Source organism: Lycorma delicatula, chromosome 4, assembly GCF_047948215.1.
Source record: "Lycorma delicatula isolate Av1 chromosome 4, ASM4794821v1, whole genome shotgun sequence".
NCBI classification, from domain to species: Eukaryota; Metazoa; Arthropoda; class Insecta; order Hemiptera; family Fulgoridae; genus Lycorma; species Lycorma delicatula.
In genome coordinates, this window is record NC_134458.1 from 2,863,208 (window position 1) to 2,886,427 (window position 23,220).

The window sequence follows — 23,220 nt, forward strand, 5'->3', positions numbered from 1 at the left end:
AATTTGACACATGTCCTACTTGTACGAAGTCTCTTACTCAACTCAACTGTTATAACTAACATATTAGCTGTAGCAAGTAAACATTACAACTAATAGATATAAAGGCAAACACAAATCATTAAACACCAAATAATTTTTGAAAAAGAATCTACTCATGAGTGTAACAATGGTGAATTTCCTGTAGTTACATTATAAGATGATATATTCTTTTCAGGCATTATCCGACGAAATAAAAAATTGTCTAGCAGAATAACTTAATAATTAAGCATTTAGGTCAGCAGCTTCACTCAATCATTGCTTCTCAGCTGACATGATATTTTTTTTAAATTTCAACAAGGAGGTGTTACAGCCATTGAAATCTCAAAATCATTTTTATTTCTCTCATCATAGACTACTCCTTTGGTCATAAAAGTCCTGAACTGAATGCAGAACATTTTTATTAAAATCATCTAATTCTGCAAGCTTTTTTTTTTATGGAATTTTTCTGAGGAGATTCTAGTAATGGACTCATCAACCTGTCACTAATGACAACACTACGATTTGCCTTGAAATAATTCCTATGCACATATGCAATGATAAAGAACATACAGCTGCAGCAACTATCTGGGTGGAAGTAAAAACCTTTTTAATATCGCATCAGGTTTACAGCATACAAGCTTTTTAAGATATCAGTAAACTTTATACTTAACTGTTTTACTTTGTTTATAGCAGTCACCAACAAATAAAGAAATGAAACAACAGATAAAACTGGAAACAATACTTGAATATAATAACATAAATGAATATATAGTAATACATAAACATATCCAAACCAGTCTGTCAAGCAAAGAATACTTGTAGGTGACATGTACGAATACAAGCCTACAAGTATAATAGTATCATAAAACACTCCAATATGTTATGACAAGAAAACGATTTTGTTTCCACTCTAAATTACAACCAGGATGTACAAATGTATAAAAAAATTATGATTATTTAAGAAATTTTAAGACCATAAACTGGTCAAAATAAATGATGCCATTTCTTTTGTATTTTTATTTATAAGAATACTTTATATTGTATGTATTTTGTATAGTATTTATATAGTCTCTACACTTTAAAGCAATGCATAATCTTTATTATAAAAGTATATAGAATAATCTTTGTTACATATGAGGTTTGGAAGTACATAAAAAAACATAATTACACCTCATGAACGACATAAATTTAATAAATTAATCAATCAGTAATGAATACTTTAAAATGAAACATTATTAATTTTTTTTTCCTTTTTTTTGTATTACAAGAGTGAAACCAGATAGAAAATTCATTTATCCAAACAGGTTTTTATCATATCATACTCTGTTAACTTTCACTGTTATATCTTCATAACTGTAAAAAAAACAGCTGGAAAATGCAACACATGATAACATAAACAAAGAATGGAACTCCAAAAATACTCACATCTCCTTCAACAACCATTGTCTTCTAAAGAAACTGATGCAGTGTACCAGATGCCAGGAAGTCATCAGCTTTATCTAATTTTTAAACATTCTCAGGGAAAATTTCCCAAAAAAAACATTTTAATTATTTTATCACATCTCTGAAAGTACATAAACCGATCAGGAGGTTCTATCAAGATGATGCCACATTTTGTACAGCAAGAACAATGGAGCTCTTGAAAGATTTTTTTTTATCTTGTAAGGTCTAAGACCAACTAGGTCTCCCGGTCTTCCTTCAGCAATTTCTTTTTCTGGGACCACACAAGTGGCCTCATCAAAAAGTATAATCACTGAACTCTATTAAAGAACTGTCAGTAAACGTAATACAAAAGTCAAATTCCTGCACTACAGTTTACAGTAATCTATACATATAAAATAACTAATAAATTTATCTATATTTAAGATTTTAAAAAATGAACAACACTATAAAGTATAACAAAAATATTAAACAGTTACTTCAAAAATCAATATCACAACAATCAAATAAATGATACATTTTTATTAACTGTAGGATCTGTAGAAGTAAACACAATGATTTTAATAAATATGAATAGATTGCTAAATTTTTAAGAACACTATACAAAATATAAATGTGTAAATACGATGAAAAATATTAAATCAATCATTACCCCATACGCATGAGAGAAAATAAGTTAACATTGGATGTTAATAATAAAAAGAAAATATAAGTAAGAAAAATATTACAGAATCAAATATAAAAATTTCAAAACACAAAAAATAAAGTATTCATTCCAATACATTTTAAGTTGACAGAATAATTCAATCATAAAATTTATTGCAAATATTAGTCACTTAAGAGTTGCCGTGTGGTCTAGAAGAAATAATGAATTTTAGAAAGGAAAACGGCTTTATTAATTTTAATAAGCTGAAACTGAAAAAAAAGCACTACTGAATATTTGTGTACATTTAACTTCTTTTTTTTTGTACATCATCATTGTATGTACAATTTATTATAAATGCGTATATATTTTAATGCAGTGGAAAGCTATATTTGAAAAAATATATTATTTATATAATTATATTTTATTTTATTAATTTTTTAATCTGTGAAGCAAAGATGAACAAAAATAATCTGTTCTTGTACTGTGTATAATGTTAAAGTTATATTAATACTCGTCACACTTGTCAATTTGATGATTTCTATAAATCATCTACGGAGCATATTTTAACGTTAATTATTTCAGATTTTATGTTTTTTTTTTTTTAATATGACAAAGGAGTATTTTTCTACATATATTATACTATACGATTTTAACTTCTACACAATCATCTTTATTTCATCAATTATTTTGCTGGGTTTTCCAAGGTGAACAACAATTATTTCCCAGATATAAGGATTTATAATTAACAAATTTTAATTTATAAAATAAAGATTTACAAAAAAATTATATATTTGTAGAATTAAGATAAAAAATGGTTAAATGGCAAAATCAAACTTTCAATACAACTGAGTCTGAAGTACTAGAGATTTAAATTCAAGTCTGAAAGCTGACAATTTAAAACAAATTAATTTGACTAAAGCAACACAAAGTTTAAAATTAAATTCTGTACAAAAATGGTGAAAATAATATTGTTAAAGTTTAGTTTTTTAAACAGGTTATTTCAAAATTGAGACCTTTAAAATAGGCTATGTTCCAAAGTCTAGAAAATAAAAAATAGGCTATGTATGATTCAAATTTCCTGTATTGTGACATAAAAAATATATATAAAATTCTTAAAAATTACAAAACAACAAAATTTGTCTTTTATCATTACTTATTAAAACAGAAAAATTAATCTATTTTTTCAACATCGCAAAATAAGTTTTATTATTAATAGTCTGATTACAAAAAAATATCCTACCAAATTTTTTCATTTCTTCATAAAAAAACCATTGAAAATATCCACTAATAAAATTCATTTTTCACAAAGCATAAGATTAACAAAAAAAAATTAATTATTGTAATCAGGATTCATTATTATGACATTAAAGTTAAAAAAACCAAAAGTTTAATCCTCAGTTTAATAAAATTAAAATCCCTATAAACTAAACACTGCTCAGATAAAAAATATTGAAAAGAGCAAAAACAAAATTAATTTTATAATATTATTATTAGAAGTAGGGCATAATTCTAACAAAACATATTGAAACTGTAAAATTGCTAACAAAAATTAGACAAAAAATTGTTAACATTAACTTTATTATTGTTGAATATCAAGCGATTATAAAAATTGTAATTTTCATATTTTAAAAATTGTATCACTTTTGTCAAATTCTTTTTTTTTCTTCAGAAATCTAATGAACACTTATAAGTAGTAGCAATAGATACAAGTAGGATACGGGTAGTCAGCAACAAAATATGTTTTTTGATTTTCACAAAATTTATTTAAAAAAAAATTTAATCTATGATTTTTTTTGTTACCAAGTAGAAATGAAAGTAGGTTAGCATACAGTTTTTGTTTTGCGAACAGCAGTTGTTTAATAATGTTTCTAGAAATATTCTAGGGTTGCAATTGTTATTTATGTATGATTAAATAAAAAATTTGTTGATTTATAAGTACACTGTAATCATTCTATTGGCTTGAATTAAAATACATAATACTGTTTAGAACATACATAATACTGTGCATAGAGTTAATGTGTTAAATTAATTATGAATACACTTATGACGAGATTTGATTTTTTTGATAGACTTAGTATTAATCTGTAAGAAAAACTGTTCACCAATGCAATGGAAATTCAGAATTATCACTAAGGTTTATCCAGGTCTTGACCATTTAGTTTGAGTCATTGATTTAAAGACTGCTGATGGTCAGTTCTGAAGACCTGTGCATAAGTTGTTTGCTGCCAGTGTCTGATAATTAATTGAATATTATTCATTTAAAATAAAGAAATACTTCACATGTTACTAGTTGAGAATATTCTTACAATAATTTTGTTAATTAATATTATATTTATAATTGTAATTTATTTATTGTATTTTATTAATGTGCTTTAAATTGTGATTTATATTATGGTCATAAATGTTACTTATTATAATTGTAATATTCTGTATATTTATCTTACTCATAACCTCTACTAACACTCTACTCTACAGACTAATTATTATACTACATTTACATCTACATATATACCACAAATAAACACATACGCAAACAACACATACAACATAAACACACACACAGACATTGTATGTATGTTAGATGCAATAAGTCACTAAATGTGCAATAAATCATCATTATTTACACTTTCTATCCAATGGCACCATGGTTATTCGGACCATTGGACACATCTTCTCCTGCGTCACGAACAACACATTTAAAGAAATCTTAGTTACTATAGATTATAGGTAGGTACAAGTGTGCATGAATATATATATTATGCACATTATTACAAAGTTATTAATATTCTGAGCATTATGATTATTCTTATATTCTTATTGTATTACTATTCTTATAAATTCTTATGATCACCACTATTATATATTATATTGATAGAAAAAATATAAATTACATGTACACAATTGTATTACGAAGTACTTGGTTTATCTTATATTACTATACCATTTATGTACCTTATATTATATTCTCATGTTATAAGAAAAGAGAACTTCTTTTTTTACAGGCAGTATGTTCAGATTCATGTGTTTTCTTCATACTCTTGATAACATATCCTGTCATTTTCTTATTTTTTAATAATGAACCAGCTGTGAGCTTAAGTATTGTTAAGCAATTAATAACTTCTGCCTTTACTTTCCTTTAAAATGTCAACTAAACAACATTACTAATTTTATATCTGTTCTAGCTAGACAGTAGGTTTAACATATAATCAAAAATGCGTATTTAACTAAAGTATGAAACTATTGTGATTTAATGTAATGATTAATTAATTCAATGTGAATTTAAAAGGGAATTATCCATACTTTATTTATCCGGCAATTACTTAAAGTATACTATTACCACAACCAAAGTATTACATCACAGCTGGAATGGCTGCCGCAGTGTAATACACGGTAGCATATTACACTAAACTTTTTATTTTTGACATAACTTTTAATTTTGATAGTTGTAACAAACCAAGATTGTATTAAATATTAAAGATGTTCACCTACAGATTACTAACTAAGAATGAAAATTATTGCATGCTACAATAATGAGAAAAGAATAATCAGCTGATGGCAAAATCCAGCTGGTCAAGCGATCATAGAGGCATAACGCCCTAATGAATAAGAAATTAATGCCTTTAACGCTACCATCTTACAAAGTTTTAAATTGATTAATAGTTTTTAACAGCAAATATCACTCCAGAAAGCTACTTTCTGTTCTGGAGTGATCTTGCCTGTATTGATTTAAGCAAATATGATCCATTCTCTGATTTCCACCCGCAAAGGTGATTCCTTCATCATATCAACATGGTTCCTATAACATTTATTTTTTTAAGGATTCAAAAATTTTAGCAAGACAAATGTCTGAGATTTTACATACTGCTGTGGGTTAGAACTGGAATAGATAATACCTTCAACAAATCTATTGATAAGGTCCAGAGTTTACTTGTGGGCATCTGAGATAAACCATGATCTTCTTTCATGGTGTTTCTTGCTCTATATGCTTTGTCTGTTGGATTTCTAGTTGGATTTTTCTTTTGTTTTATTTGCTGGAAGGTTACAAATGTTTGCATTAAGAAGGTAAGGTGTGCAATGAGCACACATGTCTGCTCTTGGTTTTTTGAATAAAAGATTAGAGAATTTTATCTTGAATATGTAGTAAAACATTTGATATATTTTATGATCCAAATTATCATTACAAAATCCTTTCATAACAAATGAATGGTCAAAAGATTTTGGGTTATGTATTCTTTGTTTGATTTGGTTCTTGCATCACTTTCCTCTAGGAATGCTGTTAATAAATATAAATATTCAATTATTGTCTAACTCAGAATATTTTCTGTGTTTATGTTTGTTTTCTTTTTTTTTCTATATATGTTAAATTTCCTAAACTTTTCCATTATTAGGTTCTTAGTCCTTCTTTCTCTTCATTATGTCAAAAAAATTCAAAAGATTTTGTTTGAAACTTTTATGATATTTCCTTTACCATCCAGAACTATAAAAGAATAGATGTTTATTTTCTATACTGGGTTCAACATTGCTGCATATTTTTACTTCAGACACCTAAAATCAATGAATTAGGAAAATGTTTAATTACCCAATAATATTGGGCAACAATTTACCATTTGCAGACTACCTAAATTTGAAAAATTACTATTTTGGTAATTGAAACACTGTAATGTAAAACCACAACTACAAGGAGGGATTCAAAAAGTAATGAGACAACAGCTATAGTTTGAAAAAACTTCATTCTGAAACTACATTGACAGTTTCTTTATACAATAGTCTCTCTTAAGGGCAACCCACTGCTTCCAGTGCTTCATCCACATTTCAAACACAAAATCCAGGCCATCTTTCAAAAGCACTTTGCATTTCATCTCCTAAGCTTTTACAACCTCTAGATTTGTCTCAAATTTTTACCATTTCCAGACCTTCTTCACCTCTGAGAACAGTCAGATGTTGCACAGAGATACATATGAGCTGTATGGTGGGTAAGGGAGCCGTTTTAACTTTCTTCCATCCAAAAAATTTACAGACAAATATATATATATATTTTCCATTGTCATCTGAATGACATGGAGACACACATTATCGTGATGCAACATAATTATTATGGTGCAACAGAAGTTCTTCAATTTTTTCCAGGGCGTTTATTTTCTGAAGTAAGTCAGCATTATTTTCAGATGTACCAGAGAGCATTTTTTACAGTCATCCTGTAGGTACCTGATGTTGGTAAATGAATCCTTCATGATCAAAATCAATGATCATCATGACTTAACCCACGCTGTGAACAACTTTACTTTTTTTGGTGATGGTGAAAAAGTTGACTTCCATTGGGATGTTTTATCTCAGGGTCATAATGGAAAATCCAAAACTTGACACGGTTACCATGCCACATTGTGCAAAAAATGTTTTTTCCTTCTTGCAGTGAGCCAACAATTCTTCGCAGATGAATATGTGATACTCCATTTAGTGAATTAAGAGCTGTAGAACCCAACAACAAGCAAACACGCAATGTATTGTGTTTCATGTGCATCCGCTCGCTCAGAATATTATGTGGACGGCTTTTTTAAATGTGTAGCAGTACCCCCAACTGTGCACACCAGTACAATGATGATGCTAACTGTGTTCACATAATATCATTAATCGATATGCTTGGTTGACCTCTTCTTGCCATGTTTTCCACACTCTCTCTTCCAGCCAAAAATGCAGCATCCCAACGAAAAAATTTTGTATGTGATACACTTTTCATTGAATGGCTCTTTCAACATTTTGCAAATTTTGGAGGCTGATTTTTTTATACAGACACAAAACTGGATCGCATAATGTTGATCGATATTTTTTTCTACAGTAGGTGATTACCCAACACATTTTACATTAACGATCACTGACATTCAACGACTACAACAAATAACTTGAAATTGAGATGGGAAGTAGATAATACATCTGGGTACTTGTATTCATGCAAAACTGCAATTTTGCATGCTTAAAATAGCCCTGTGAAAATCAGTTTCATTATTTTTTGGACTGCCTTCATGGTTTTTTATGTTCAACTTTGTATATCTACCTGATAAAATTTAAATTTAAGGTGACATTAATGTTAAATTTTTTCCTTTACATAAAACATAATAGCATGACAGAATTATAAAGAGAACTTGAACTTTTAATACTACTTACATTTTTATTTGCTAGCGTTTTAGTTTGAAAATAGGAGAAGAAAAGATTATGGAGGTAGAAGAATTTTGTTATTTGGGAAGTAGAATTACTAAAGATGGACGAAGCAGGAGCGATATAAAATTCTGAATAGCACAAGCGAAACGAGCCTTCAATCAGAAATATAATTTGTTAACATCAAAAATTAATTTAAATGTCAGGAAAAAATTTTTGAAAGTATATGTTTGGAGTGTCGCTTTATATGGAAGTGAAGCTTGGACAATCGGAGTATCTGAGAAGAAAAGATTAGAAGCTTTTGAAATGTGGTACTACAGGAGAATGTTAAAAATTAGATGGGTGGATAAAGTGACAAATGAAGAGGTATTGCGGCAAATAGATGAAGAAAGAAGCATTTGGAAAAATATAGTTAAAAGAAGAGACAGACTTATAGGCCACATACTAAGGCATCCTGGAATAGTCGCTTTAATATTGGAAGGACAGGTAGAAGGAAAAAATTGTGTAGGCAGGCCACATTTGGAATATGTAAAACAAATTGTTAGGGATGTAGGATGTAAGGGGTATACTGAAATGAAATGACTAGCACTAGATAGGGAATCTTGGAGAGCTGCATCAAACCAGTCAAATGACTGAAGACAAAAAAAAGAAAAAAAAGCGTTTTAGTCTCTACAACTTTCTTTATAGAGTTATGTAATTTTCTCACAACTTCTCATTGATAATTTGTTTGCTACCCTTCCCTAAGAGAATTATCAGACATAGTTTGTTTTGTCTAATACATAGACAAAATGTATGAAACCTATGCTGAAGTTATTACAACCCTCTTCTTGGGTGGGGGGAGAGGAGAAGATTTGTAATAACAAAATGATAACAAATTGCCTGTTTTATATGTTTTTTGCATTGTTACACAGCCTACATTTAACCAAAACAACAAGAAGTCCATTACACGTCATCGAATAGGTCTCCACAATAAATCCTTCTTGAAAACAGAAAGGATGATGATGGTAGATCATTGATGCCTTTAGATTGGATTATCTTGGCTACGCACAGAAACCACAATAAGAAGGGTTCCTGGTCATCTGAATATCGGGGTCAAGTGCAGGGCTCTCCTATTCCAGAAGATTAGGAAGTAACAAAATTTTCTGTTTAATTTGGATAAGACTGGATTAAAAAGAAAAAAGATTGTAATGTCTGAAAGGGTAAAGAAAATATCAGCATATTAGTCATCTCAAGTTTGCAATTAAAATGAATTAAATCAAGAAAACATAAAATACCACAATAACAAATCCACGTTTAAATGCAAGAAACTATACGTATACTCAGTTTGAGTATTTGAATTTACAATGTAGGAATCAAATCCATCATCCTAAGGCTAGAGGAAAATCATTAAAGGATAAACTATAAACACCAGCAAATAAATCTTTCATATACTATATAGATATAAATATTTTTAATTATTTCCGAAGACAGAGATAGAAATAAAATATTTGTAAGAAATTAAAATTAGATTTTAAGCTGGTTTTTGAATTCTTAAAAAAACCATATTCACATATGCAACTAAATCATTATGAAACACTACTTCAGTAACAAAAGTAAATTTTTTCCAAAAAACAAGAATTCTTCAGTGGGGATACAATAAAACGTTATCACGTCATTAAAATTATGCCAGAAGATGTCAGTCAAATTTTAATAAAATTCACACTTTTTTGTGTTTGAATAATGTGCATATATTCCTGAAAAGAGAAACTAATTCTATTAGTGTTTTCATAATGAGAAAAATAATTTAATTCTACAAAGAATGCTTATACTGTTAATTTGATGATTCCCGCAGTACAAGGTATAATAAATGGCTGGAAAGAGAATGAAATTAGTATGCAGAGTACATTCAGATTAGAAATAATTTGGAAATTTTAACAATGCTATTAAAACTGAACTACCAACTACATTTTACATTTTTAAAACTTGCACTATTTTATAAGGAGATGAATACAATGAAATAAATTAATGAACGTAACTTATTAAAATTATTTTTACTTACATCCATAAATCCATTATAATTTTTAAACTGATAATCATTAATTTAAAATTTGAAAATACAACTTATATTTATTTGTAAACTGTATATCATAATTTATACAGTTTTATATTTTAAAGCTTTTTTAAAATCCATAAACTTTCAAATTTAATTAAAACATAAAACTAACCTGCTTGTAAATTTTTTCTACCCCTTTGCCACATACATAATAAACACGTCTAACAGTATGAAACGAAGAAATATTTTAAATAAATGCACATTTAAATCTATCATATAAAACAATACTTGACCAAAAACCCACAAAAAATTCTTCAAACACACATGCGCGCGCACACACATAATTTAAAATTAAACTTAACATTTTTTTTAAATTATAAAACATATATAACATTTAATATTTTCTAAATTTATATTAACAATAAACTTTAACAAAAACAACTTGTAAACAAACATTAACATTATATGTAGATAAAATAAAACATGTGAGATTATGACGACAAAAAGCCAGTATCATGATAACATCAATTTTTACATTCATTGCAACAAACAATTTAAAAAGAAATGATAACATTACTATAATAAATATAATAATTAAATTCAGATATGTAGTACACAGCTTTATTAAATTAATCTATTTTAAAACTGTAGCATCTTGAAATGCTGAAATCCACCTGTGAAAAAGAACACACATATTTAATATAATTTAATTTATTTTTAACAGATTCAGGTAAAATATTAAAGGTGATGAAGGCAAAATTTAAAAACTGTAAAAAAACATAAAACTTAATTTATAATGACAAACATATAATCAGAATATAGAAATTAGAATTAGAAAACATTATTTACTACATTTTGACATTAAGGGCTCAATCTTATACTGACAATAAATTTCTATGACTGTTACACACAAAAATTCAATTCTAACAAACATCTTGTAAAAATTGCATTTGCAGGTACATACCAAAGGGGCAGTACTTATGACACTAATCCTCATTGTGAATAAATACATTTTTTGTAATTTTATTTTATGAATGAACGAAATATAAATAACATGGATTCCTGCTTGATTGCAGTTAGTATTACAGGTGATCATAAAATTCCCGGAATTTCATAACCTGAACAGCGACTAAACATGAGGAAACATGTCAGAATCTGAACTCATATTTTATAAAATGAAAGTACTGAAGATTATGAAGGTGATAAGAGACTTGAACTGGGGGTGTGAACTGGATAAATGGCAATGAAATATCACAACGATTTCTGCAGGATAAAGCCCTGATTTAGAAGCTACTTAAAGTATCACAGATAAATAGAATATTAGCTAAAAGACCACTGCTGCTGTAGATGACCAATCCCATTCAAATATTGCCAGCTAATATTTCAAAAGCATCTGGACCATCAAATTTGAGAATTATCCTGGTCACTGAAAGTCCTGGTCTATGTACATATTTACCAAAAGAAGGAGAAAACCAACTAATATCTGACATACAAAATGTATCCAGAAGTTCTCTTGGGACCTTCATAACGTATTATACTTATGAAAATAATGGGAAAAATATATATAAACGTATGTTCTAAAATGTTTCATTTGCAAGCTACGACTAGTGAAAAATTTTGCTCGGATTTCAGTTATCCTGTTGAAATGAGGTCATACTGAAATTTTTAGGACACTAATTAAGGGACAGAGTTAGTCATTTCTTATGGTTTTTAATCTAAAATATCAAATAAAATAGGTCTCAGAACAATATCTGCAGTAGTTTTTGAGAAATCTGAGGTGAAAAGCAATAAATTGGGGTAAAAAATCCTATTTTTTTATGTTTGATGTACAATAACATCAAAAAAAGGGAAAGGTTAAATTTTGTAAAGTTCTGTAATGCTAGTTTTGTTAATGTTTTGTCAAACTTTCAATTGTGTTCATTTAATCTACATATATACTCAAATCTAGCAATAGCAAAGAATTGCCGGGTCTGCTAGTTGTAAAATGAAGATAAATAAATAAAAATTGCTGACATAATATCTTTTTTATTAATGACAGAAATACAATAAATTATGTGAAAAATTATTTCAAAGTTGGCAATAAAATAACATCAGCTGATCAACAATACGCAATACTATATTAGTGTTTAAATCATTCTGTAAGGTACATTAAGTATATCGGGTACTGTGAACTGTGCTGTCATTAGAGAAGGTTTTCTGTGAATTTTAGTTTGAACGTGATCGGTTTGCCAAATACTGTACTTATTTACAAACGAGGAATACGCTGATATGGTATTCATTTTGGGTGTGTGTAATGATCTTTACTTGATATTTCAGGTCAAAAACCATAAGAAATCACTAATTCTGCCCCTTAATTAAGTTCTAAAAATTTCAGTACCACCTCATTGCGCCAGGTTAGCTGAAATCAGAGTAAAATCTTTCACTAGCTGTAATTCATAAATAAAGCATTTTAGGACATATATTTATATAAACTTTTTACACTATTTTAGCAAGTAGAATAGGTTATGAAAGTCCAGGAGAACTTTGTGATACACTCTATATATACAGTCGAACCTCAATTTTACAAATTTTTTTACTGCACCACAAAATTTTAATAAAACTACATATAACTTTACCTCTATTTAGTGTATTCATACCTCTACATAACGAAATGGTGACATACTGTAAATTAACATAATAAAGTATGTAGTAATATACAGTAATTTTTACAAAATGTTTTTTTTAAACACAATGACATTAAATTTAGTATTTTGGAGAAAATAGAGTATCGTAAAGTGATAAAATTCTTTGTAAAAGGTTTGACACCGACAGAAATTCATTCAAGGATTGTTTACTGAATTACACTGTGTTTTTTGGATGTTTGCTAAAAAATGTAAAAAAGATCATATATCTTTTTTTTAGAATGCTTACATTGTAGTTCCATAAATAAGATTGCAATTTTTTACTATTGCATGAGTAGTTCAAAGGCTATATCCAACCCTGACCATATAAAGAACTGATGACTACAGACATTTTTTCAGTATTAATACATATTTATTAATTAATGGGAACCAAACAATTAATTTTCTGTAAAGTTTTAGGTAAGTCACTTTGAGGCCAAGTATGACATACATAATGCAATAATAAATTTATTTCTCCATTTCATCTGATGATGTAAACAATAAGATCCTAAATTTTTTTCACTAGGACAAGTCCTTAAACGAAAAGACAGTTTTTGGAGTTGTCTCCAGAAACTGTATATTGTTCCAGATTCACTGACAATGGTTTTGTTTTAATGTCATATTGAAGATTTACTAACACTGAGAGGAACAGTCGCAAGTACAGATGACCATTCATAAGTACAGTATTAATGAATCCTCTTAATGGATTATCAGAGTAATTCATCAGTAATCACAGTAATGTTACTATAATAAGGTGATTTCAGAAATGAAAATAAGGAAAGTAAAGCAACATCAGTGACCATGAATTTCAAATGAATACCTGCATATTATCCAAGTAGTTCTCAAAAACCTTCATAGCAGTAACAATCCTTTCTTTACACTTAAAAAGACTAAAAAATTCTCTGTATTAAAATAAAGTTGTTCTAATATAAACATACTGTTCATTATACATCAAAAGACTTACCTATTAGCAGAGTGTTGACCATCTACACTGAATACGAGAGGTTGCTGATTGGCATGACTCAACTGAAAAATGTGTTGTAATTCGGCATCATCATATGTTCCCTGTAAGTAATAAATATGAAAGTAAATGACTCTGATAGAAAAGCAGTTCCTTCAATTTCAAACAGAAACAGCTCAAGTTCTTAAACAAGCAGACTGAATTGATACATTCACCTGGTTGTGAGTTTTATTTCTTTAATAATGTAATCATTATTAAAAAAATAAACAAAGTAGCTGTAACTAGGCTATAGTTGATACTATAGCACCATTTTATGGCCCTGTAAACTGATGTAACTTCTGTAATAATACAATCGACACCTACAAATCATTATGAAAAAATTATAAGAATATATCTTACAATTGTTACATACTGGTAGTAAAATTTATAGATATTAGAAATAATTTTTTTTTTTTTTTTTAAAAAGATTAATAATTAAAAATAATTTTTACTGTACTCAATCTGAGCTATACTTCTAGTAAAACTGAATCATATTTGTTTTTTAAATACAGGTCCCCATTAAAATAATTACAATACAGATAATGAAATGTAAACAATACAAAATATATATCACAAATACAGAAAGTATCCTGAAAGTTATAAAATTAAAAATAATGGGTCAGGGTTAACAAAATTTTCTATTTTAAATGAACTTACTTCTTTTAAAGTCTCAATTTTATACCCGAGAATGGGAATGCTTTCAACAGCTACAACATCTTCAGAAGCTTTATAAACATATAAAACTTGTTCCTTTAAGACAAACCACAGCCTTTTCCATGAACGTCTACCCTTCCTGTACATCCATCCTGATATCTGGGAGCCGGTATCATTAGCAGTAACCTAAAAAAAAAAGAGGTCAATTATGGTAATATATAATATGAAATTATAACCAGAAAATAATAAAAAATGGAAACAATATTGGCATATCTTTAACCTTTTGATACAAACAAAAGTTAGCTTGTAAAATGGCTAACAAGTCTCATCTTGTTTTTAACAATATATTGCAAATAGTAAAGGAAATAAACAATAAGGGAAGTAGAGGAGGCTGAAAAATTGAATCATGAGAAAGTCATTGAAACTAGGATAAAACAGGAAAAATGCTGGTGTTTTACACAAAATTAGAAAAGGTACTAAAAAATTCTTGATTAAAAGTAATAAAGTTGATATAAGCACTGCAGTAAAATTAAACCCTTCTGCAATAATATAGTTATTGTATATGAAAATAAACTGGTACAAACAGGAGATAAAACACAATATCAGAAATGCAAAGATAGAAGGTCGAGTATTTAAAACAGTAGATTTAAGAAAGTAAGATCTTGTAACTCCATCTAACTGGCTAGATCTATTACTTGCAGGACACCGTACGCTGGAAGAGATCTACTGAATCTGATCAGTTGAGTTAAAGACATTAAAACATGTTTCTCATCCAGTTTACATTAAAAAAAAATTGGATAAATGTATAAGATCTGTTCAAAAAGTATCTGATCAAGTTCTTTTCTTGAAACGTATCTGAAAGCGATTGGTAAAACTTGGTAGAGCATAACAATGGTACTTCGTGCATATGCAAGTTTTTTTCTAATATTATGAGATTGAGATTACAAAAGCACAAACACGCTGTAGAGGACATAAGTTGTCTGCCAGCCATTATATGCATTAGTGTAACAGGTGCTTGTCAAGGTTTTATTTTGTGGATAAGAAAATACATAACACAACTGCACCAATTTCTGTCAAAAGCTTGATGATGCCAAATGCAAAATAATTGGTAGGATTAAACTGACTTTTAGGAACAAAACTGTAGTAGATACAAAAATTAAAAAGAGTGATATAACTGTTTTCAAAATGGCTGAACATCTGTTGACAGAGACAGGTATACTGGTAGGTAATTAACAAGGCAAAATCCAAATTTAATTAACATGCAGTTTGACAATGAAAAGTCATTGGCTGAGAAACTGTAAATTAAACATTGAGATTAGTGATTGTTCCATAAACAGGATTTTAATGGACAATTTGGGCGTGCACAGAGTGGTAGCAAAATTTGTAAGCAAGCTGCTTTCGCTAGAACAAAGGGAGATTTGTTTTGGCAAGCGAGATTTGACATGGAAGATTTTGACATGGGAGATTTGTTTTGAGATTTGCACAGGACATGCTGGAGTATGCCAATAGTGATTCTTCCTTAAAACTGTAAAAATTACTATAATATATGGTGAAAATTATTAGTTGTCTGGGTTGTATGACACAGAGACCAAAGCTCAGTCATTACAGTGAAAGTATCACCCCCATAGCAAAAGAAAGAAAGAAAAACAAGGAACAAAGTGACAGTGATGCCAACTGATATTTTTTGTTTGTTTGATTACTGTAAGAAGTGCATCATAAAGTTTGGCTTTCTGGTGTGTACACCAGAAAGCCAAACTGTCAACAAACAGAACTGTCAGGAGATTCTGTGGTATCTTCATGCAAAGTTTAGTACAAGAGACCAGATATGTGGGAATTATACAAGAGACATCATGATAACGTACAGGCCTGTTTGTCAAATCTAATCCAGGATTTCTTAGTTTAGCATGGAATACCTTACATTCACAGGCTCTTTACTTATTAATGTGATTCCTTAAGATTTCTGTTCCTGAGCTGATGTCATAGAAAGGTCCCAATTTGACAGCTGAGAGAAATAATGATAAAAATGACACAGCTGGCAGCCATTTCTAAAGATTACAAAAACTCTTTCCAGTAGAAAGACCACTGGGTTAAGTGTGTTGCTGTGTGGGAATAGCACTGGGACAACCTCAAAAGAGATTAGGACTGGAAGCTAGTAAGTTTTATTTTTTTCACTACGTAGCTACTTTTTGAACAGACCTTGTATGTAGTGCATTAGAGATTAGATGATGTAGGAAAAAGACCACACTGACTGATTACAAATTTTCTCCACAAGATAAGATAAATGGATTACTTGTAAAAATATTTTTGCAAAAACTTGGTAAGAGAGAAATAAAAAAATTCTACAACATTTTTAAATAAAATACTTCTAACAAATTTTCATAGGTCATTACATATGAGTCATTAGGATTTAAATCAACAAATAAAATTATAAGAAATAAATAAGGATGATCTTTTACAAGCTTCTAACAAAAAAAAAGAATCAATAACAAATTGCAAGCCATCAGAAAGATTGTTCTGTCTAGTAAAGAATGTTTTTCCTTAGGAGAATGATTAGTTTAAAACAAGGAAAGAATACTGTAATATACTGTTTAACGAGTACAAGAATAGAGTTGCGATATGAGGCGTGCGGAGGGAAGTAGCAGTCCCCTTCATCTACCTGTCTCTCTACACACATGTACGAAACGTCTATCTCTCTAACACACAGGATAGTACCTCACCGCTATTGCATTCTTTTGAGCTCTATTCTCGTTGTGGGTGAACAGAACATGTTATTCAATAAGGCAGATTTAATAAAGGCAATAATAAAAACCAGGACGACTTAGTTGCTGGAGTAATGGGATGATAAAGAAGGTGAATGAGATCTACAAGGAGTATACAGCTGAGGAATTTAAGCTTAGACAGGTAAGCAGAAAGAAAATTTCACTAGAAGTGCAAGTATTGTGACAGACAGGAATTGATAAGATAAAAGAGTGACATAATGAACAAATTATGGTTCATACAGCTAGGAAATGACGTACACAGTATGTCTGAAAAATTCCTGAACTAAATTAAATAAAATTGTAGATTTAAAGATAAACGAATTTACTCACATCAGCCCTCTACATAGAACCCTCTCTAGTTATACACTCATTGCAGCACTGGTAGAGCCCATCAAACACTCTGGAGAAATCACTTTGTGGGATCGCCTTCAACTGCTCAGTGCAAACCCTTTGGATAGCCAGAATGTTGTCGAAAAAGCGGCCTTTCATCTTCAACTTGAGTTTAGGGAACAAAAAATAGCCTGCTGGTCCCAAGTCGGGTAAATAGGGCTGGGAAGATGAGACAGTGATTTGATTTGTGGTGTAATAACGTGTTAAAACTGTTGCCAAGTGTGCCGGGGCATTGTCATGCAAGAGTCCAACTGTCCAGATTCGACGAATGCAACGCGTCAGGCATTTTATTACTTCCAAATAGAATTTAGAATTCACAGTTTGACCAGTTGGGACAGTATGACCAGTTGTGTGCACACTTTTGCAACGTTTTCGTCATGAACAGCTGTTGACAACCTCCCGCTTCCTTCGTCGTCATCCAACGACTATCTACCGTCTTTAAATCGCTTCCACCACATGTATGTTCTAATACGAGATGTGGCTTCATCACCGAATGCTTACTGTATCATAGAATAAATTTCAACAAAAGATTTTTGAAGATAAACAAAATTTGATTGTGCTTCTCTGTTCCATGTTGCAAGCTCTCACAAGGTCACATGAACAAAACGTATGCGGCCGAATATAACTCAAGACTGGGATGATAAAACATGATAAAATTTTGTCCCCACACTCATCAGACAATGTACTACATAGTTCCTTGGTTGTACAAGAGATGGCACTACTTGTATCAACAACAGAAATTTAGTTTGGGAACTTTTCAGACATACTGTGTAATTGTGAAACTATTGTAAAAAATTATAGCATTACTAGTATTTTAAAGATAGTTTCAAAAAGATAGTTAAATGATGTTTTTTTTTTGTCTTCAGTCAAAAGACTGGTTTGGTGCACTTCTCTGTTCCTGCTCAGCACCAAACTCAGCTTCAATTCCACTTCTACAATACCTGTTTATTATTTTGTAATCTTCGTCTTCCTTCACTGTTTTTATACTCCATATTTAGTATAAACAATTTTAAGAATTTGTTTCCCATTCCTAAATATATATCTGATACCAACAGCTTTCTTTTCTAGATAACTCACCTGGTTGTGCCAATCTGCTTTTAATATCTTTCTTATTTTTTCCACCTTTACCACCTAAATAACACAATTTTACAACTTCTGGTATATAGTGTTCCTCTATCTTAATATCTCTTCAATGTCGTCCTTTCTATAATAGTTATTTTAATTTTATTCACTTGAAAATTAAAATTTAATTTCTCTCCTACCAATGATACTGATAATTATAATTAAAAAATTCTTAGTTTCAAACCAAAATAACAATATCAGCAACTAAAAAACGTCCTACTGGCCCCAAACAGCGAAGTGATACATACTATTTCTTCTGGTTTGTTCTTGATTAGATAATTCAGAACTTAATCAAATTCAGACTCTAGCATAGTCTTCCCAGAAATTAATATCAATTTCTTTTCCTCCTATAGTATTCTGTGTCATCTGACAGATAATTTTTCTTCTTTATACAATTCTAGTCAACTATTAGCTGTTTCTTCTCTTCCTAATAACAGTTTTCTATTTGTACCCCTAATTTTAACACATTTTGTTTTCATTTATTAAAGATGTTTCTCTTATTTTTCTATAAACTACAATGTATTTATCTTCCTTTCCAGTAATCATATTTTTCTTTACCTCACTGTATTTCTCCTTCAATCAGTTTTTTTTTGTTACTCTGCACTACCTGTTTATTTCATTTCACACGTCAATAAAGTTTTCTAGCTCTAACCATCTTTTGCATTTATCCATTGGTGATAATATACTTCTCATAACTGACCTTTCTAGCAAAGGTCTTCTCAACTACTTTATATTACACCCTCTTTGATTCCATGAAAAGAAAAGAAAATTAAACAAAATGTCATAGGAGTTTTAGAATAACTACATTATTTAATGTACTTCTTTTCCTTATTTTAATTCCATTTCTTCAAGATGTTATTCCCTAAGGATATCACAATTATCAACTAACCTTCTACGTAAGGTTTGAATCATGCATTGTGGAGGTGATATAACAAGCAAATTTTCTCCTCTCTCTCTCTCTCTCTATATATATATATATATATATATATATATATATATATATATATATATATATATATAGAAAAACCTAGCACAAAAGATAGGGCTTCATATCTCTTTAGAAAAAACTGAACTAATGGCCATAGATCCTCTGGTAATAGAGCACATTACGGTAAACAATCAGAAAATTAAAATAGTAAAACAATTTAAATATCTAGGGGAAATAATAACTTATAATTTAAATGAAAAAGTGACATGGCAAAACAGGACAAATAAAATGATTAAATCCCAAAAATTAACTTGGTCAACATATAACAAAAAATGCCTTTCTGCTAAAACAAAACTTAAACATTATAAAACTGTAGTACAGCCAGAAGTTACCTACGGAAGCGAGACCCTTTTCAAAATCACTCAGAAAAACCGAATTGAAAAAATTCTGAAAATAGAGAGGAGAATTGTCAGAACGTGTATCAATAAAAAAACACCAAAAAGAAGGCCAATGGTGGATTGTGCCAAATGAGGTGGTGTATCGAGAAATAGAGCCTGTTTCTGATACTATGCGGAAAAAAGAATCTCTTTCTTTGGTCATCTCATAAGGACACCGGAAACAAGACTGTCAAGAAATATCATTGAAAAGCTCTGGTTCCAAAAGCTAGAAGTAGGATGGATCAAAGAAATTAGAGAAGATATGAAAGAATTGGGAATTTCCCTGACTGACCTACAGAATAAAACTGGAAAAATTACAAAGCTAAAAGATAAAAGCATTAGATTTACACAAAAGACAGACAAACGACAAAATACAACGAAGAGGGTGTTTACGGATGAAGAAAAGAAAGCAAGATCTGAACGGATGAAGAAATACTGGGCAGCTCGAAAGAGTAAAATAACACGCTTTTCTCAGAAAAGATCCAACTAAAATTGACTTAAGTGGTCCCATGTTGGCCGTAAAAGCATAATAATAATAATATATATATAAATTATTAATAACATCTCAGATAACCTGTTTTATTAAAAACAAAACATTTTCATCTAAAATTCAAATAATAAACAGACTCAGAAAAACAAACAGCTATGTAAAATATAAATGTAAAACCTGAATATTATTTTTAAGAAGAATTAGACTTACCTCCTTTAATCTTGATGGGACATACTTTTTGTTTCTTTTTATACTCCCCCCTTGTTTTTTAAATGATGATCTAATGTGATCTATCGCTTTTGCGATTGCATGATAATCGGTTAAACAGAGTTCTGTTTTTATTATTTCAAACATATTCGAAATTGGATCTTCAAATTCTGAAACAAATGTGCAAATACAGATTTGATTCATTACAACATAAATTACTTATATTCTTATTATGGATATTTAAAGCCAACCATGCCATCAAGTGACACTGATTTTATCCACTGCATAAAGAAAATAGAATGCTACTTTTTATGAATCTGACAAGCAGGATTACAATGTTGTATCATTTACACAACATCAGTGCAATCACAGTGAAACTGAAACGAGCAGTAGCATGTACATGTATGTATACCAAAACAATGAAAATAGTAGAGTAGTGTTATTACAGATAAGATTGATTTAAGATATCTGATAGGAGATTCAGAAGAAAAACAATAATATCAATCAAAACAAAATATTTTTTTTCCTGTTTTTAGTTTTCATGCTGTTTGTACCTTTTTACTTTGTCGGTTTGCATTTGACTGTTTGCTGGCTCTTCTGAACCACTTAGTTGCGTCATTTCTGGCGATCAACATATTTGACTCCAGCTGCGGTGTTGGCATGTAATAGCTTGGTTTTGCATTGATTCCTGCCTAAGTTTATGTTTGTCAGTGGACTATTAACAGCTTGCCAAATTTCTGCCAAGTTTTTATTACTATGATCTTTCATTGATTCATAATACAGTTTTTAATTATTTTTTTATGACTGTTTATTGTTAAATTAAAATTTTGTTTATCATAATAAAATAAAAAGAAAAGTAAATAATTTGCATTAATAATTCCACCACATCCACAATGTTATAGTATGTAGTTCAATTATTGGGAGATATTCAAAACTAATCATGTTCAAGAATTTCATGTTAACATAATGATGATGATGATGAAGATGTAGCTGTACTGATGAACAGGTTTGAATGTTGATTCATAATCTGCCAAAATGCTGGTATTAACTCACAGTGTACTGCCATTAGGACAGGTCCTGTCATGGCGGCTGCTCTCCACCTTGTTCTATCCTTTGCTAACTTCTTTGTTTCCACGTATTTTCCCATTTCCATACTCCCATTTATCATTTGAAATTTCTTCCGTCCTCTTCCTTTCCTTCCATTCACCAAGGCTTCTATCACATCCTCTAATAAACACCTTCTTCTCATACAATGTCCTAGCCAATTCCTTTTCCTACATTCCATCACATTTAGCATTTTCCTGTTCTCTCCAATTCTCCTTAATACTTCTTCATTTGTTACATGGTCTTGCCATTTGACATTTCCATTCTACGTCACACCCACACCTCAAAAGTCCAAATTTATTTTCTGTCTGCCTTAGTCATCATCCATATTTCAGCTTCATAGAGCATCACATAGCAGTCTTCTCTTCTTATAAAATGCCTGCTTACTTCTTGATATTCTTGCTTTAAGTTCTACTGTAAAAGTCAGGTCATCAGTGATAAAGCTCCGTAAGTACTGAAATTTCTTCACCTGCTTAAAAAATTCACTTCCTATCTTAATATCAATCCTCTCCTCTTTTCTACCTAATACCATACACATTTGTCTTTTTGTTTATCCTAGTACCCTGACTTTCACAAGGTTCATTTAAGTCATCAAGTGTTTCATTTAGTTTACTTGTACTCTCTGTACGCCACCACATCATCAGCAAAACCCTTTTACTCCAACTTTATTCTTCTCACAATCTTTATTCCTCTTTTCCCATTCAGACAGCATCTAATATTTCTTCCAGATAAATACTTGTGTTGGTGGCTGCAACATCCCTACCTCACTCCCCTTACAATCCCTATTCTTCCTATCATTTTGTCTTCTACCCTCAATTTTATTCTTTGGTTATAGTACAGCTCTTTTATTAGATGCCTCTCTTTCCAGTCAACTCCCTTCTTTTCCAAAATTAGCAGTAATTTATCCCATCTAACTCTGTCAAACACCTTTTCTAGGTTGACAAATTCAACATATACTTTCCACCTCCTTTCCATGTATCTCTTACCTATTACTCTTACCAGCCCAATAGTATCCCTTACTCCAACACCTCTTCTAAACCCATACTGTTCTTCAATACTGCCATCCAATTTATTGTATATCCTCTTCCTTAGAACCCTTAACAGTACCTTAGCTGCATGTAATATTAGGCTAATCAATCTATGTTCTTCACACTTTTTCGTATTTCTTTTCTTTTCTATTGGT

General features: G+C 30.0%; 1 protein-coding gene and 1 pseudogene across 10 annotated transcripts in view; both read right to left on the minus strand.

The window, feature by feature from the left end:
- LOC142323527 (inactive glutathione S-transferase D3-like) overlaps positions 1-3,501 on the minus strand; it is a 36,230-nt pseudogene extending 32,729 nt beyond the window's left edge.
- A 6,764-nt stretch (positions 3,502-10,265) lies between these two features.
- The window catches only part of LOC142323046 (FYVE, RhoGEF and PH domain-containing protein 6-like), an 82,398-nt gene continuing 69,443 nt past the window's right edge, over positions 10,266-23,220 (minus strand). For all 10 annotated transcript variants that reach the window (XM_075362148.1, XM_075362145.1, XM_075362150.1 and 7 more), the window contains 4 exons: positions 20,937-21,103; positions 14,604-14,786; positions 13,911-14,011; positions 10,266-10,960 (listed from right to left, as the gene is read on the minus strand). In XM_075362148.1, coding sequence (XP_075218263.1) covers positions 10,921-10,960; positions 13,911-14,011; positions 14,604-14,786; positions 20,937-21,103 — 491 coding nt within the window. In that variant the 3' untranslated portion in view covers positions 10,266-10,920. The remainder of the gene's footprint in view (positions 10,961-13,910; positions 14,012-14,603; positions 14,787-20,936; positions 21,104-23,220) is intronic.